This window comes from Hyperolius riggenbachi, chromosome 6, assembly GCF_040937935.1.
Source record: "Hyperolius riggenbachi isolate aHypRig1 chromosome 6, aHypRig1.pri, whole genome shotgun sequence".
NCBI classification, from domain to species: Eukaryota; Metazoa; Chordata; class Amphibia; order Anura; family Hyperoliidae; genus Hyperolius; species Hyperolius riggenbachi.
The window spans coordinates 200796926-200816639 of NC_090651.1; the positions used below are offsets into that span (position 1 = coordinate 200796926).

General features: G+C 45.2%; 1 protein-coding gene across 7 annotated transcripts in view; it reads left to right on the forward strand.

Moving 5' to 3' along the window:
* The window catches only part of LOC137522629 (cytotoxic and regulatory T-cell molecule-like), a 147072-nt gene that overhangs the window by 56979 nt on the left and 70379 nt on the right, over positions 1-19714 (forward strand). For all 7 annotated transcript variants that reach the window (XM_068242705.1, XM_068242706.1, XM_068242709.1 and 4 more), the window contains one exon: positions 16997-17062. In XM_068242705.1, coding sequence (XP_068098806.1) covers positions 16997-17062 — 66 coding nt within the window. The remainder of the gene's footprint in view (positions 1-16996; positions 17063-19714) is intronic.

Genomic DNA, 19714 nt, shown 5'->3' on the forward strand with positions numbered 1-19714 from the left:
TGGCCTTTGGTGTAATTCCTACTGTGCCACTGCCAGGCCCAGCACATTCAGTGACTACCTGTGTGTGTGTGACAGGCAGCTGCAGATTTGTAATCCCATCCCAATCACTGCACCTGTTCACTGTTCAGTGCACCTACCTACCTACGTGAGCGCACACATTGTTAATACCACCAGTCATTGCACCTGCTCATGGCGGTACCTGTGTGTGTGTGTGACAGGTGCACATTTTTAATACCAATCACTGCATATACCTACCTGTTGTGTTCAGTGCACCAACCTATGTACGTGAGCGCACGCTGTGTGATATTTAATACCATCAGTTACTGTACCTGTTCACGGTACGTGTGTGTGACAGGTGCACATTTGTAATACACATCACTGCATATACCTACCTGTTGTGTTCAGTGCAACCACCTACCTACGTGAGTGTGATATACCACTCCGTGCATACCTGTTAACTGCACCTGTGTGACTGCACATTGTATTAGTCAAGTCAGTGCATACCTTTCACTTCATCTCCACCAATATGGACAAAACAAAAGGCAGAGACAGAGGCAGGCCACCTGGAAGGTCTGTTCGAGGTCGCGCTGTCGTGATTTCGTGTGGCCCTCGACCAAAGTACAGTGTTCAGAAGAAGGCACGTGCCATCAGCCACCAATATTGTCAGGACGTAGTGGACTATTTAACACAGAACACCTCATCTTTCTCAGCTTCCGCATATCTTCCTCCTCCTGCTCTGATTCTGGCACCCCACTTAACACTCAGTTGGCTGCCACCACCAAAGTGCCATCACCCCAGGGCTCAGCGGTGTGGACATTTTTTTGTGTGTCTGCCTCAGATGAGAGCAATGCCATCTGTACTCTCTGCCACTGAAAATTGAGCCGTGGAAAGACCAAGACCCACGTAGGGATAACTACCTTACGAAGGCACATGATTACAAAGCACAAACTGCAATGGGATGACCACCTGAGGAAAAGCAGCACACAAAAGCAAAGCCACACACTGCAGTGGAAGATACCAGGTCGCAATTTTTTCTCAAAAAGGGCGATATCTAAACTGTACCGTGATGTTGAAAGGCAAGTGGTGACATCTCTGGCAAACAGCGTTGGGTCAAGGGTCTATCTGACCACGGATGCCTGGTCTGCAAAGCACGCTCAGGCCTGCCCGAAGACTAAGTCAGTCCCCACACACAGCATCTCTGCCTGCACGCCGTGTGACTGCCTGCCCCAAGACTAAGTCGCTCCCCACACAGCATCTCTGCCCGCAGGCCGGTTGACTGCCTTCTCCACCACCACCAACAGGGTCCAGGACTCCAGGTGGATTCCTGAATTTTTAAGGCTGCTGCTAGCAGCGGCCGCTATAATAATTTTTCTGGTGCATGTACATGCCTGGCTAATTTTTCTGGCTGCACTGCAGCTGCAACAACAAAACAAAAGGCATGTACATGTGCCAATTCCCCTTCGTGATCATTACCTTGCCGCGGTGAAGGGGCTTGCGTATCACAATGAAGCAATGACCGCCGGCACACCCACAATAATAAGGTCGTTGCTTCATTGTGGATAGACCAAATTTGATCAGCTGGACAGTCACTGTTCTGTCATTCAGCTACCTCAGCCCAGCGACCATATGGGCTGGAAAGCCGCCATCACCTGCACTCTCGTCATGGTGCGCACCAGTCCAGCACGGCCGTCTCTACACAAACAGCTGTTTGCAGTCACTGCATACCTTTCACTGCATCTTTGACTGCACATTGTATTATACCTGCCAGTCAGTGCACTTGAATGGATGGCAGACTTGCCCTCCATAACAGGATTTACAGTTCATTCATCTCATATACAGCAGGGCCTCGAAAGTCCTCCTGTATTGTTATTTTTGGTCACTACCTCCGGACGTGCATGCCATGCCTGCTGCCTTCCTTGGATGTGTGGTAGCCGTTCCTGCTCCTTTGCCCACAGCGTACCTGCTGCCTTCCTTGGGTGTGTGGTGGTAGCCGTTCCTGCTCCTTTGCCCATAGCGTGCCTGCTGCCTTCCTTGGATGTGTGGTGGTGGTAGCCGTTTCTTAGGCTCCCACTCCGGACCGGAATCGAACCAGGATTCCCCGGCCATTACCCGTGGTCACCATGGTACTGAGAAAGTACCATCGAAAGTTTCCCACAGTTGAATGAATGGCGGGCTTGCCCTCCATAACACATTCTTGGCAAATGCTTTCGATTTGGTTCGTCTTGCGCTGGGTCAAGTGTCCATCTGAACACAGATGCCTGGTCTGCAAAGCACGGTCAGGGCAGGTACATTAGTTATACAGCAAATGGGTCCTTACTTCGATGTGTGGTGGTGGTAGCCGGTTCTCAGGCTCCCACTCCGGACCGGAATCGAACCCTGATTCCCCGGCCATTGCCATGGTCACAATGGCAGACTTGCGCTCCATAACAGATTCTCATTACAGGTACTGAACAGCCAGCAGAAAATGTAATTTAAAAAAAATAGGTGTAAGCTTTAACAATGGTAGAGAAAGAACCATCGAAAGTTGATAAGGCAGTCAGACATTACCTGATATCACTGAGGAAGAGCAATCTCGCCATGGTGCGCACCAGTCCAGCACGGCCGTCACAACACAAACAGCTGTTTGCAGTGTGTTACACAGTGAGTTTGATGTGTCAGTGTGAAGCAGTACTCTAATTATACTTCCTGATTGATGTATACACATGCAAGATGTTTTAAAGCACCTTAGGCCTGCAATTTAGCATTCAATGTGATTTCTGCCCTTAAAACGCTGCTTTGCGTCAAATCCAGATTTTTCCCTGGGACTTTTGGCGTCTATCCCACTCATCCATGCAAAAACTCAGATGTTAGACCCCTTGAAACATCTTTTTCATCACTTTTCTGGCCAGCATAAGTGTTTGTAGTTTTCAAAGTTCGCCTCCCCATTGAAGTCAAGTTCGCGCAAACCAAACTTTTGCAGAAGTTCATGTTCGCGGTTCGCAAAACGAAAATTGGAGGTTCGGGCCATCTCCATTAAATACAGACACATATGATTTATACAGGTCTTGTGGCTAGTTAGATGCAGTTTAGGCACTGATTGTGTGCAAGTTGCCTCGGAAGCTGCATAACTTAAATGTGTCAGTATTTAAAGAGACACTGAAGCGAAAAAAAATATATGATATAATGAATTGGTTGTGTACTATGAATAATTACTAGAAGATTAGCAGCAAAGAAAATATTCTCATACTTTTATTTTCAGGTATATAGTGTTTTTTCTAACATTGCATCATCCTATAATATGTTCAGATTACACAACACTCAGCATTCAAAATGAGTCTTTCAGAGCAGTCTGTGAAGTAATGAACTCTCCTCTAGCAGAGGAAAAGTAAACAGTTCAATTACAGTTGAGATAATAAAAGTCAGATAACAGCCCTCTCCACGACTAACTTAGTCGGAGAGCTTAATAGCTTTTTTGCATAGAGATAACAACTGGAGTTTCTCAACTCTTCCTGTACTGGAAACAATTAGACTGATGTATCTGATCTTAATGTTTTTTTTCTTAAGGCCCATACACACGTCGGATTTTAGCGAACGACCCGTCGTTTGAACGTTCCGTCGTTCGGACGTTTTCGCGTCAAATCCGACGTGTGTACAGACTATCGTTCGGGTGATAAGACTGGTTACCAACGATCCGCCGGGCGTATCGCTGGTAACCAGTCTTATCACCCGAACGATAGTCTGTACACACGTCGGATTTGACGCAAAAACGTCCGAACGACGGAACGTTCAAACGACGAGTCGTTCGCTAAAATCCGACGTGTGTATGGGCCTTAAGCTGTACTACACATACAAATCATAATATCATCATTTTTTTTCGCTTCAGTGTCTCTTTAAAGAGATGATTTGGAAACCCTGGTGCCAGGTCATAGAGAAGAGGCAGGTAGCAAGCTGAAGAGGGAGCACAGGATGAAGCTGTTTCAGGGACAGGTGACTTAATACAAGTCAGCTGGGATGTAATTACAATACATCAGGCCCCTCTAAAGAAATCTGTCAATGGGGACCACCTGCATACACACACACACACACACACACACACACACACACACACACACACACACACACACACACACACACACACACACACACACACACACACACACACACTCTTTGTAACATGATAAATGCAGAGCGGAGGGTAGTTATACTTTACCTGGTCCTGTTATGATACATATCTCCTTCACTTCCTAAGCAGTAGCATGAGCTTTACAGCCAGCCAGCCAATCACCATGTGGGGAGTGAAGCCACATGGTGATTGGCTGGCGGCACAGCACATGCAACTGAAGAGGAAGTGAAGGAGCTGTGTATCATAACAGGTTAAAGTATAATTATGATCTGCTCTGCGTTTATTATGTACAGACGAACCCCCTCCTCCTAGCTGCAACCCACCCTGCAGCCGGGCTGTACATGCGGGGACAAGGGTACAGTTGGGCAGACCACCTGGGGAGGTCCCAGCAGAGGTTCGGGCCCTAGGGCAATTACCCTCTTTGCCTCTATGGCAGCGCCGGCCCTGCCTATGACTCATCTGCCCTTCACAATCTGCACCATACTATCTAACACCTGTGGCTTCTGTCAGGGCCATCACCCATCTACCCTTAAAATTCTGCTCCATATTATCTAACATTATGGCTTCTGTCAGCAATATACCTTTCAGACTTTGCATCACGTTGCCTATTAGGGCCCTTTCAGACAGAAGCAGGAAAAAAGGCCGCCAGCGGCTAGTGGACAAAAAGTGCACCGCCATAGACTCTAATACAATTATTATTAATACAGTGAAAAAAGCAGAAAAAAGGGCGCCCGATACATACCGTTAACAACATTAGAACATTAAAGTTTTTGAAGTATGTTATCGTTTTAGAAGCTTTCAACATTTTAGTTTTTGGCATATAATTTTTTTGTATGTACAGATTTTACATTATCAAATATATTATCGTTTCTATGTGTGTTTCTGCAGAGCGAGTGGTTAGGTTTGGGCACCACTGGGGGGGGGGGCTGGGGGGGAGGGTTAGGGTTGGGCACCACTAACTAAGGCACAAACTTAGGGAAGTGGTTAGTTTTGGACACCACCACACCAGGGGAGGGTTCTGTGTGAGAGAAGGGTTGGGTTAAGCTGTACTGCTTAATTACGTTACGATTTTTAACGTTAATATATTTTTGTTATCAACTCCCGTTGTTAACGAGGTTTATCGTTATTGCGATTTTGTTAACTACCGTGCCATTTCATTATCCAGCCGTGCCTGGCGCCCTTTTTTCATACACGCCTTTCACACTGAGCAAGTGGAGTAAGGGCCCTTTTCCACTAGCAATCGCAATCACAAATCACAAACGCCAGCGATTGCGATTTTTCATTAATTTTGTTATGCTATTGCGATTTGCGATTTTCATTTGCATTGCATTTATCCCTTTGGAAAGCGCTCCAGAAAGCGATTGCGATTTGCGATTTACAAATCAAATCACTATAGTGGAAAATACTTTATTCAAAACACCTGAGTTTAAATTACAACACTTTAATAAGTGCCCCAGCAAATGTACACTATACAAATCCAACCAAAAAGAAAAGATCATTTGCATGGAGATCATAATAAATCAGCTACAGATAGCCACTTGCAAATTAGATACAAAATTTGATTGATGCACCAGTAACAAAAAAATGCTAAAAACACGTAAAAATGACAAAAAGACTCATGGGGAGCATTTACACACTTGACATCAGTCACAAATTACGCACGCACGCACACACACACACCCTACCTCCCAAAACAAGAATTCCTTGTCCTAGATATCTATACTTAAAGAGACACTGAAGCGAAAAAAAAACTATGATATTATGATTTGTATGTGTAGTACAGCTAAGAAATAAAACATTAAGATCAGATACATCAGTTTAATTATTTCTAGTACAGGAAGAGTTAAGAAACTCCAGTTGTTATCTCTATACAAAAAAGCCATTATCTCTACGACTTTCAAAGTCGTGGAGAGGGCTGTTTTCTGACTTTTATTATCTCATCTGTTAGTTAACTATTTACTTTTCCTCTGGCAGAGGAGAGGTCATTAGTTCACAGACTGCTCTGAAAGAATCATTTTGAATGCTGAGTGTTATGTAATCTGCACATATTAGAGAATGATGCAATGTTAGAAAAAACACTATATACCTGAAAATAAAAATATGAGAATATTTTCTTTGCTGCTAATCTTCTAGTAATTATTCATAGTACACAACCAATTCATTATATCATATATTTTTTTCGCTTCAGTGTCTCTTTAAAGAGAATCTGTACTCTACAATTCTTACAATAAAAAGCATACCATTCTATTCCTTATGTTCTCCTGTGCCCCTCTGTGCTGTTTCTGCCACTCCCTACTGCTATCCTGGTTTGTAATTAACAGTTTTAGGCAGTGTTTACAAACAAAAGACTGGCTTCTAACCAGAGTATCATAGGCTGAGAACTAGCTTACCGTGTGACTCATGCAGAGCTTGGAGGGAGTGTGTAAAGCTTCTGCCAATGACAAGCAGTGCTGCACATTCCACACATTTCAGCCTCAGCCCGACAGACACGACAGAGGAAAGGAGATAAGATTTATTACAGAGACAGTGCAACTAGAAAAGGTAATAGGAACTTATAGGACAGAAGAAATAAGGCTCAACATTTTGTTACAGAGTCTCTTTAAAGGGAGCCTGAAAGCATATGTTGGCTGCCATATTTCTTTTCTTTTAAACAGTACCAGTTGCCTGGCAGTCCTATTGATCTCTTTGGCTGCAGTAGTGTCTGAATCACACACCAGTAACATGCATGGAGCTTGTCTAGGCAGACTTCAGTCTGAGCACCTGATCTTCATGTTTGCCTACAGTTGAAGGTATTACAGGCAAAATACCAGCATTGTTTAAAAGGAAATAAATATGTCAGCCTCCATATTCCTCTTGCTTTAGGTGTGCTTTAACAAATGGCTTTAAAGGATACCCGAGGTGACATGTGACATGATGAGATAGACATGGGTATGTACAGTGCCTAGCACACACATAACTATGCTGTGTTCCTTTTTTTTCTTTCTCTTGCTGAAAGAGATAAGTATCAGGTATGTAAGTGGCTGACTCAGTCTTGACTCAGACAGGAAGTGACTACAGTGTGACCCTCACTGATAAGAAATTCCAACTATAAAACACTTTCCTAGCAGAAAATGGCTTCTGAGATCAAGAAAGAGATAAAAAGTGTGAATAGTTCATACATTTTAGCTCTGGCATACTTCAATGAAGGTGTCATTGAGCAAAAACAATAAAACAGTTAAAACTTAAAAAGTAGATTTAAACATAAAATAAAACTGTGGAATATCTTAAAAAGTCATTTTTAGGAGAAGGAAGATAGATACAATTGTTTATTTAATTAGTTTATTTTCGCCTCGGGTGTCCTTTCAAAGGTGTATAGTAATATAAGATCTCTAGCTCCTATTGCCACTCTGTTTATATTCAGGGCCTGACTGGGCCACCAGAGGGATGGGGAAACCTCCGGTCGGCCCTTCTGTAGGCACCTTTGGTGGGCCCATCTGTAGGCACAGAATTTAAATTCCATATGACATCCAACTTCCAAGACTCTGAACGAGTCTATTGTTATGCCTTTTCCCTCCAGTGTTCATGCCCAGCACCTAATTGGCCCGCCCGCAGTGATGTTGCAGCAGCAGGTGCGGCTCTATGCAACTCCGCCCACCCATGGTGCCATGCTGGGGTTGATGGGCACAATGTCTGCAGCCACTGCATCCCTACTGAGTGCGCCATGTGCTTATGTCACCACGTGATGACGTCAGTCGCAGTCTGAGTGTCTACCATCTATAAGAAGAGCTGAGCCTGTGCTACAAGGGTGGTGATCATTGGAAAGAGTGGAGAGAGAGCAAGTACAGCCTGGATGCTACAACTAGGCTCAGGGATTGGAGGGTGGAACTGGATCAATTCAGTCAAGAAGACAGAAGGAAGCACAAAGACAGTGTGACTGCCTGCTAGAGGAGAGTGACTGTTTCTGCATGCTGGTCAAGTTAGCAACTGGCAAGCAGCCAGCAGGAGGTTGGGAATGGGGTCATTGGGGTGATTCAAATTGAGGTGTGGAAAGCAGGCTGAAAAAGAAATGTGGTATAAGAGAAGTCAGCTGAAACTTAAAGGGAAGGTCAAGGTGCATAAAAAGCAATAATCTACTTACCTCATGCATCCTCCAGCCCTTTGCAAACGTCCTGTGCCCTCGCCGCAGCTTAGCTCCCTGCCAGTGGCCCGGGATCCCCTCCAGTACAAAATGCCTACTTGTGCTCCAGTGCGCGGCTCACGTAGTTGCGCTGACGTCATCCGGACTGTACTGCGCAGGTTCAGTCTGGATGATGACAGTGTGACTCCATAAGCTGCACACTGGAGCGCAAGTAGATGCCGACCTCGTGAGGTCAGCATCTGCACGGGAGGGGACCAGGAGCCACCGGAGCTGCGACGAGGGCACAGGACGGCCGCCAGGGGCTGGAGGAAGCCCCAGGTAAGTAGATTTTTGCTTTTTATGCTCCTCGGACCTTCCCTTTAAGCTGGGACTGAGCTGGGCCTATTAAGTTGAAATATTATAGTGCAAGTTTCCATTTCAGTTGTATAACTTGTATTAAGTGCAATATTGTGCATTAGAGGCATGTTACCATGATAGAGGATCAGCAGAGAGAGTGATGGTGGGTGCAGCAGGGCACTTTCTGTGGTATTATGGTAACATCATGCCTCTCTAGCACCAAATTGCACTTTTATACAATTGAAACAAAACTATTTGCACTTTGTTGATTGTAATAAAGCAATGCTAGCTTGCCACTGTTGTCTCTTATACCATATCACATTGTTCTTGAAACAGCCTGAGCAAGCTAATCAATTTGGAGGTAATAAAACCTGCCAGTAATTGATGTGCCGCTGCCATTGTAGTGGCGACACGATATACATTTATACATTATTTTTTGAGTCCTTAAAAAAAAAATAGTACAGCTGAGTCCCCTTTATCCAGAACTCAGGTACCCAGAAGTCTCAACTAACCGGCATGCCTGAGGTGGACAATGGGGACTGTACTTTTGTTATGTGCAGAGGTTTTGTGCAGCAGAAGCAACTTACCAATCCTCTGGCCTGGGTGCTGTCTTTTACACTTCTGCAGCTTCCAGTGGCTACCCTGTGTCCATGTACGGGCCCTGGCATGTTATGTGTGTGTGCTGTAAAAACAGAGCAGGAAATTTGGGTGCAGTCGGCCCCACCATAGGCCGTAACAGGAATTACAGCTATAGTGGCACTTAGTGAGTAATTTGGGCGCCATCAGAACACGGAGCACAAGTTACTACAAAAACAGTGTATTTCTGCCGCCAGCAATAGCTGGAAGCCAAATTACATCTTTCCCCCACTCTCCACGTGGACCTGGAGGGGGAATAGTAATTAATGAGGGTAAATGAAGATTGAAGGAAAGCTGGCACTGCTGCAAATATTCAATTTATTGCTTCAGATTTCAAAAAAGTGCAAAAAGTACAACAATGGTAAAAGCTGCACTTGATGGTGCACATACCAAGTGAGAAGAGGCATTGGTGGTGGTGGGTGCAGGGCACAGGATGCCTGATGCCGTTGCGCTAAACAGCGCTTCTATGGAGGCTACGTGCCAGCTTTCCTTCAATCTCCATTTACCCTCATCCATATTCTGCAGCTAGAGCATGCTGAAGAGGTTCTTGAATAAGGGGTGTGTTTGAAATTCATCTTTATCCACTGCATGTTTCATATATAAAGTTATGTATGCTATGCCGCTGTAGTGCCAACCTCCAGCTTTTTTCCTATTTGATAGTAATTTGATAGACAGTAATTAACGACGCCAGGACTTGTGCAGGAGCAGGATAAGCCGTATATCGGCTTTCCCCTGCGCCCAAATCTCTTTGCGTCTGTTTAATAGATACGCTGTTATGTGACCTGCTTTGGGTCACATGACATGCCAGCCTTGTTATTTCACTGACTGTCATTTTAGGAGTTTACAATTTAATCCTTACCATAGTCTAATGGCCTACCATATTATTGTATATTTATGTAACACTTTCATCTTCTGTAGTACTTTACAGACTACATAACTAGTGTACAAACTCCAAATCATGGGACCGTGGGCCCCAAGCTGACATTTCTCTGGTAGACCCTCAGTGCCCCAGTCCGATCCTATTTATATTGGTATGTATTTGTGTCACGGAAGATAAAGGAAACCTAAAGTGAAATAAAAGATGCCAATTTAACTTAAATGGGGCCAGCCCCCTAAAGTCCTCCTGGTCCCTCATCATTATTCTGCACCGCTCTTAAAGGCAGCAGTGCCCTTTTGACAGCTTTATGTGCTGCCCCAGGCTGTGTGCCTTCTGATCATTCTATGCAGTTTCAGACTATGGGTGCATGATTGATGAGGCACACGGTATGCATGCACAGAAGCCCTCAACTGGCCCAATCAGTCAGCTTTCAGAATGGCACTGCTACTGATGGAGCAGCTTGGAATCAGTGTGTGTGACCAGGAGGACTTCAGGGTGCTGGAAGAAGCCCCAGGTAAGTTAAACTGGGAACCTTATTGTCACTTTAGGTACCCTTTATGTGTAGGTATAAGTGTGGGTGCACATGGCTTCTTTCAAGCCCACCTGACATTTAGCTTTAAGGGGCCTATTTATAAAGGTGGTGATCTGTGGATCCGTATTTAGTCTGATAAGAGAAGATACTAAAGGATAGAGATGTCACTTTACCAACAAAGACAGTTCAAGCTATGGTCTTCCCAGTATTAACTAGCGATGGCTCGAACCTCCGATTTTAGGTTCGTGAACCTCGAACGCGAACCTCCGCAAAAAGTTTGGTTTGCGCGAACTTTTCGAACCGCAATAGACTTCAATGGCGAGGTGAACTTTGAAAACTAGAAACATTTATGCTGGCCACAAAATTGATGGAAAAGATGTTTCAAGGGTTCTTGCACCTGAGTTTTTGCATGGCGGAGTGGAATACATGCCAAAAGTCCCTGGGAAAAATCCGGATTTGACGCACAGCAGCATTTTAAGGCCAGAAATCACATTGCATGTTAAATTGGAGGCCTAAAGGGCTTTAAAACATCTTGCATGTGTGTACATCACTCAGGTAGTGTAATTAGTGTACTGCTTCACACTTACAGACCAAACTCACTGTGTAACGCACCGCAAACAGCTGTTTGTGTAGTGACGGCTGTGCTGGACTGGTGCGCACCATGGTCAGAGTGCAGGTTATAGCGGTTTTCAAGCCCATATGGTCGCCGGGCTGAGGTAGCTCAATGACAGAACAATGATATATTTAGCAACTAGGCTGCGCTGTCCACAACGGTCATACAATAACTATAACAAATTGTTTATCAGGTTGTATGGTCACAGTCAAGTTTTTTCTCCATACAATGTCCACAGGCTTCACTGGGATCGCTGTCACACTTTTCCAAAGGGTGATATCAATACAATTGCTGGACTGCACTCTCCAGTTCCTATAACAACACAAAATTGCACATAGCGTGACTCTGTTTACACATATTCACACCACCCGTGCTTCAGTGATCAAAGTGCAACACACGTGCCCGCACACTCCTTCTCTGAATCTGCTCACCGGATCTTTGCCACCTCAAACAACAGGTGGATCTAGCGTTTGTATGAATTCCACAAGGCACTTTCTTTCTTAAATCTTCATCTTTTCTTTAATGTAAAACATCCTCAATAAAACACATAAAAGCACAATAGTGTAATCCTGTTTAAAAGTTTTAGCCACAATGCCCGCGCACCAATGCGCACTCACATAATGCTTTCTTGGAAACTAGCACATCAAAGCCTTAACAGCAAGGTCTGCCCGGCACCTGAGTAGATGGATGAGCGGCGTCCCGACTCCCCGTCCCTCCGCGGCGAACCAGCTGCTTAAACGGCGCTTGAAACTCCCTCTCCGAGCTCATAGTACAATCCCGGTATGGTGACGTCAGATGCGCTGGACGTGGCTCCGCCCTACGCGTTTCGTCCAATCGGTCTCATCAGGGGCTGACGTCACCAGCGCGTCAACGTCCCTTTATACTAGTAGACCCCTCCTCCAGGCTGTGAATCTCCAGCCCATAGATATGGGCTTCGGCAAAATGGATACCGCTATATTGCGGTGCTTACTATTCCGTCGTAAGGCGGAAGCCCATACTCAGGCGGACATTGCTGTTTTACATCATTGCTTACAGTGGTACCATTACTGGATTATACTAAATAAAATTCAAATTAAAATGATCAAGTATAGTGCATATGTTATTCCTAGATATATCCGATAAATTCCCCTATCTCCATCTTGTGGTGAAATAAGGAACTCTGATCTCTATTTGATCTAAGCTCCAAAACATCTCCTGTGTGTTATTAAGCCAATGTGTACCCTAAAACCACTTACCCACATTCTTTATATTGTTATTGTTGTACCCCCCCCCTCCTCTTCCTCATCACTCCCCTCCCACAAATTACAAATCATTATTAATGTAGCAGTTTAAATCAAACTCAATGTTCAATCCTCCCGGGTGCATAGTTTTCAGGTTGTAAATCCACTTCCCCTCCGCCTTTGAAATCTCCCTATGAAATGACGTCAGCCCCTGATGAGACCGATTGGTCGAAACGCGTAGGGCGGAGCCACGTCCAGCGCGTCTGACGTCACCATACCGGGATTGTACTGTGAGCTCGGAGAGGGAGTTTCAAGCGCCGTTTAAGCAGCTGGTTCGCCGCGGAGGGACGGGGAGTCGGGACGCCGCTCATCCATCTACTCAGGTGCCGGGCAGACCTTGCTGTTAAGGCTTTGATGTGCTAGTTTCCAAGAAAGCATTATGTGAGTGCGCATTGGTGCACGGGCATTGTGGCTAAAACTTTTAAACAGGATTACACTATTGTGCTTTTATGTGTTTTATTGAGGATGTTTTACATTAAAGAAAAGATGAAGATTTAAGAAAGAAAGTGCCTTGTGGAATTCATACAAACGCTAGATCCACCTGTTGTTTGAGGTGGCAAAGATCCGGTGAGCAGATTCAGAGAAGGAGTGTGCGGGCACGTGTGTTGCACTTTGATCACTGAAGCACGGGTGGTGTGAATATGTGTAAACAGAGTCACGCTATGTGCAATTTTGTGTTGTTATAGGAACTGGAGAGCGCAGTCCAGCAATTGTATTGGAATGACAGAACAACAGTGACTGTCCAGCTGATCGAATTTGGTCTGTCCACAATGAAGCAACAACCTTATTTTCTTGGGTGTGCCCCCCAACACACTCATATAGCCGGTCATTGCTTCATTGTGATACACAAGCCCCTTCATCGTGGCAAGGTAACGATCACTAAGAGGAATTGACACACGTACATGCCTTTTGTTTTGTTGTTGCAGCCGCAGTGTAGCCAGAAACATTAGGCAGGCATGTACACGCACTAGAAAAATTATAGCCGGCCTTAAAAATTCAGGAATCCGCCTGGAGTCCTGGACCTTGTTGGTGGTGGTGGAGAAGGCAGTCAAGCGGCCTGCGGGCAGAGATGCTGTGTGGGGAGCGACTTAGTCTTGGGGCAGGCAGTCACACGGCATGCAGGCAGAGATGCTGTGTGTGAGGACTGACTTAGTCTTTCGGGCAGGCCTGATCGTGCTTTGCAGACCATGTGGTCAGATGGACCCTTGACCCAATGCTGTGTGCCAGAGATGACACCACTTGCCTTTCAACATCACGGTACTGTTTGGGTATCGCCTTTTTTGAGAAATAATTGCGGCCTGGTATCTTCCACTGCGGTGTGTGGCTTTGCTTTTGTGTGCTGCTTTTCCTCAGGTGGTCATCCCATTGCAGTTTGTGCTTTGTCATCATTTGCCTTCGTAAGGAAGTTGTCCCTACGCGGGTCTTGGTCTTTCCACGGCTCAATTTTTGGTGGCAGAGAGTACAGATGGCATTGCTCTCATCTGAGGCAGACACACAAAAAAATTTCCACACCACTGAGCCCTGTAGTGATGGCACTTTGGTGGTTTCGGCCAACTGAGTGTTAAGTGGGGTGCCAGAATCAGAGCAGGAGGAGGAAGATATGTCACGCTTCTGAAGAAGATGAGGTGTTCTGTGTTAAATAGTCAACTACATCCTGACAATCTTGGGGATTGATGGCACGCGCCTTCTGAACACTGTATTTTGGTCCAGGGCCGCACGAAACCACGACAGCATGACCTCGAACAGACCTGCCGGGTGGCCTGCCTCTGCCTGTTTTGCCCATATTGTGGGCATGAAGTGAAAGGTATGCACTGACTTGACTAATACAATGTGCAGTCACACATGTGCAGTTAACAGGTATGCAGTGACTGGTATCAATATAATGTGCAGCTGTCACCCACACAGGTACCGTGAACAGGTGCAGTGACTGACTGGTATATAACACTGCGTGCGCTCACGTAGGTAGGTAGGTGCACTGAACAGGTTGGTATGCAGTGATTGGTATTAAAAATGTGCAGCTGTCACACACACAGGTACCGTGAACAGGTGCAGTGACTGACTGGTATATAATATAACACTGCTTGCGGTCACGTAGGTAGGTGCACTACTGAACAGGTATGCAGGGATTGGTATTACAAATGTGCAGCAGTCACACACACAGGTAGTCACTGAATGTGCTGGGCCTGGCAGTGGCACAGTAGGAATTACCAAGGGGCCAAGGTCCAGCAGCTGTGACTGACTGACAGGGCTGTATATGCAACACAAGTGTCTGTGTGAGACACACACACACAAAAAAATCACAAGAACAACATTAGCTCTCAAAAGAGCTGTTGAGGATGAGGAGTGTTTTTTAGCAATAAGTATCAGCAAGAAGGAGCAACCTAACAAGCCTAACACAAGAGCCTAACTAAGCTTTCCCTATGTCAGCAGGTTCTCTCCCTTCTCTAATTACTGCAGCCACACGAGTGAGTGAAAAGGCTGACGCTGCCTGCGTTTTACAAGGGGGGGCTGATGTAGTATAGGGGGCGGGTCGAACTCGCATATAGTTCGCGGTTCACCGCGAACGCGAACCACCGAAGTTTGCACGAATAAGTTTGCGGTCGAACCGTTCGGGCCATCTCTAGTATTAACATATGGCTTTGAAGGTTGGACTAAAAATAAGGTCATAGTTAGAAAAATGTATGCTTTTCAACTGTGGGCATGAAGAAAGCTACTCAGAGTTCCCTGGGCTGCCTGAAGATCTAACCAATCAATATTTAAAGAAATAAGGCCAGAGTGTTCACTAGAAGGGTTGATACTACTATTAAAACTCAAATACTTTGGTCACATATTGAGAAAGCTGGATTCTTTGGAGAAATCCTTGAACTTTGAAAAATTGAGGAATTAAAGGACTACAGAGGCTAAGAATGATAAACAGCATATGAGCTTTGAATATGCCTATGCAATAGCTGAATGAAGTAGTGACTGACAAACACATCTGGCGTGTAAAAGTATATACAGATACGGCCACAAAGAGTTGGAGTCAACTAAACGATTAAGGAGGGAAGGGAGAGATCTGCAGATTGCAGAAAAAGTGCTGTTTTTCCAGATCAACATATTTGTAACCACTTTTTTAAGGAATACCTACTTTCCTACAGTTGTCCTCCCCCCCCCCCCCCCCCACACACACACACTTTAAAGGAAACCTAAACTGAGAAGGATTTGGTTTTTTCCTTTTAAAATAATTTCCAGTTGCCTGACTCTCCTGCTGATACTGTGTCTCTAATACTTTTAGCCACAGCCCCTGAACAAGCCTGCAGTTCAGGTGCTCTGACTGAAGTCAGACTGGATTAGCTGCATGCTTGTTTCATGTATGTGGTTCAGCCACAGAGATCAGCCGGACTGACAAGCAACTGGTATTGTTTGAAAGGAAACATCCATATCCCTCTCAGTTAAGGTTCCCTTTAAGGGTCGGTCCACACTAGACCCGGTTTGCGAATGCAATCTGTGGTCCAGGCTCCTGTTTTCAGAAAGTGGAATGCAAACGGATGCGTACTGCCCTTTTGCAGCAAACGTTTTTGATCCGTTTGTGTTCTTTTTTTAATTTTTTTTTATTCTTCCCCAAAAATGGATGTCTGTGGCTGAGAGGAGGTAGCAGCCAGGACGTGGGGTAGCAGACACAGTGGCGGGGAGCCCCCCCTCGCTCACCGAGGTCCCATCGCGCCAGCTCCCCCCAGCTATGTGCGGCAAAAGTATAGCGAGCAGGGAAGCACCTTACTTCCGCTGCTCGTCGTGACTTCCTCCAATGCTGCCCTCTAGTGGGCGGCATTGCCAGAAGTCACGTGGCAAGCAGAGGAAGAAAGGTAAACTTCCCCTCTTGCTCGCTCTTTACTTTTGCCGCAAATATCTGGAGGGGGAGTGGAGATGGGGGGACCCAGGTGAGAGAGGGGGGGTGACCCCCCTCCCTGCCGCTGTGCCCGTTACCCCCCATTCTGGCTGCTATCCCCTCAGGCTACCTGGGGGATACCTATTGGGGTGATGTGAAGGGAAGGAGCAGGCAGTAGGCAATGCTGACCTCTCTCTGTGTTGTGTGCAAGAATAGCCTGTGTAGAGGGAGATCCGTTTTTGCACTGCCCTTCACTACCCTCCGTGTATCCAGGAGTGATCAGGGTCCGTGAAAATCCAGCAAATCCGGACCCTGCATTCAATTTTTCAGCACGTATCCCCCGGATCGGCCGCAGATCCGTTTTCTAACAAGGTGAAGACAGCCTCTACTTTTAAACATTGTATCCATGGCTCCAGGTTTTGATATGGGCCCCAAAACAGAGCCACAGATATGTTTTTAAAACAAGTATAAACCGGCCCTTACTCTCCCCCCTATCCTGGTCACAATGGCTTAGTAGTTGCTAGGACTTTGCCCAAACTGCACCTTTTTTTTTAGTTTCAGTAAATACATAAATACTTTTCAATACTTTTTCTTGCATTCTAATATTTCTGCATATTAAACTGCAATTATTTGTACAGATGCAGTGACAGAATTCCAGGACTTACTGAGGAATCACCAGATGACTGAGCCATTACAATCTACAGGTAGGATTATTGCAATAAATTAATAAAATTGAATAACCAAACATGAATGTTGAACTTGATGTGAAAAGGTTGTTTTTAATAACAGTTGATGGGCCTTGCTCCCAGTGCTAATGTTACCCTAGACTTCTTCAGCCAAATTTCATACTATTGACCCTACCAAAATCAAAAAAGAAAACTGTGCTCCAATCGAAACAGCACACCAGTTAAAAGACAGGGGATCGCAGCAAATAACAAGTCACTCCATTCTCACTAAAACACTATCTCCACAGTCTGCCGCGCTTCTTTCCTCTCCACCAAGCAGAGATAACCCTGGAATAAAATTCAAAGAGCACACATGGTGCCAAGTATTGTATTGAAAGGTTCACACTATGCACCCCGTGCTGCACTCCTGGGGACGTATTGCCCTGCAGCCATGGCTAACGATCTGTGTAGTGTGGTTTGCAGAGGTGTGATTAAAGATCTGGACTTTTAACCGGAGTGTTTTATTACTACTCTAGCAGATCTAAAACTGTGGTCTAGGCTTCCCTCACAACCCTCCCCTCTCGCCCCTGTGACCGACACTGCATGTCAGCGTGCATGTGCTCTCACAGCCCACTCACACGTCAGCTCGCGCACAAGTCTGTCCCCCTGGCCCCGTCCTCCTCTTGTCCCAACAGCCGCCTGTGTGCCACACATGCGCATTAGTGCAAAAGCACGGGCACATGGACAGGAGGGGATGCAGAGACACAGGAGTTTTATACTATAGGATGCAGTGACACAAGCAGCCTGCTGATGAATGAATCCACAAAGGGGGGTGGGGGTGGGGGAGCTTGTGATCGATTCCCTTACGGTGGTGGCACCTCCCCCAGGAGTGCCGCACGAGGTGCATAGTGTAAACTTTTCAATACAATACTTGCCACTATGTGTGCTTTTTGAATTTTATTCCAGGGTTATCTCTGCTTGGTGGAGAGGAAAGAAGCGCGGTAGACTGTGGAAATACTATTGACTCTAGCAATATGTTTGTGTTTTCCACGCAGTGGGAAAGTCACATGAAATCTTGGGTTTTGTTTTGTCATCATATATAAAGCTCCAAAAGAAAAGGTTATCCTTATCATTAGTAACTCAACCAGATCTTTGCTTTGAAATGAAGAACGTATAAGTCTTAATGGACAGTATGATACAGGGCACTGTGGTTGGCTTGACAATTGCCTAGTTAATGGATATTGTGGTCACTGTTATTACTGCAAATGTAACTACAATTAAAAAATTGTTCAAGCTTTTAGCTTAGGGATTTCAGCTTCCCAACAAAGGTGTCAGCACTAGGCTGCATATGACAACATTTTACCGTAATTGTGTTTATCAAATGCAGAAAACACATGAGTAAAATGTTTGTGCAGTAATTAATGCTTTGCTTCTCTGAATCCTTGCATATGATGTTCTGTATTATTAAAGATGTCCTCTAGGCCTAAATAACTATCTGGAATCTTAGGAAGCCAAACAACTAATCATGGAATTTGAAATAGCCGCTAGTAGTATATCAGTAAGGGCTCTTTCACACTAAGACGTTGCGTTTCATGCAACGTTAAGGTCGCATAACGTGCCCCTAACACAACGCATGTTAGTATTGAAGTTGGACGTTATATAGAGCCGTGTTATGCATCTCTTGATGCGTCCGCGATGCATACTTTTTGACGCATACTATCGAACGAAAATGGCGCATGCGGCAAATTAAAAAAAAAAAACAGTACTGAGCATGTGCAAACATCCGAACGCAGCCAAATACGAGTATACCGCACAGCACGCTGCATTTTCATTGAACGTGCAGAATTATACTCCAACGCAACGTGGGCACTGTGAACAGCCCATTGATTTTTCATTGCTGTGAGTTCGGCTGCGTTACAGGCTGCTCTAACGTCCCACTGTGAAAGCAGCCTAATGTTACAAATATTCTACTATTTTGCAATGCTAATCCCAATAGTAAAATATTGTTGAATGATATGGATATTTTACAACAGTTAAACCTAACCCCTATTCTCACACAGAGCCTCTCCAGTGGCTTCACATGTCCTCCTCAACTCCACCCCTGCTGGTCGGGACCCTCTTCCATTTTTGGGTCCATACTCGCGTCTGTGTATGAGCACGGCTGTACTTTGCATGCAGGAGTTTAGCCCATGCCTGTGAAGTAGCACAAAGCTGCTCATGCACAGAGTAAAAAGCCATGCACAAGCCTACCCAACCCTACCCTGCACAGTACGTACATGGAGGAGAGTGTGGCCATGGGAACATATCTCACAAGCTTTTGTCAGATATGTCCAGAGTGACCCTGCACAGGAACAGTAGGCTCGTAGATGGATCAGGAAAGCTCTGGACTTGCTAAAGGTTTCCCTCAACTGAGGTAAGCATTAAATGTATTGAAAAATGCTTAGTTAATGCACTGGAAGGTTCAAAATTATAATAGCTGCCCATAAACACCAATCTGGAAAAAATGGCAGGTTTTTATTTTTGTTTGAGTTTTTGTTCCAAGGAGTTTGTATGGCATTGTCAAATAGAGCTGGAAGTGGGTGCATTTCTTCATCTATAACACATCAGCAGTAACAACCTGATAACAGTTATAACTTATTCCCCATGCTACAAGAAAGTGTTTTATTACTGTTTATGTTGCTCCTGGAATGA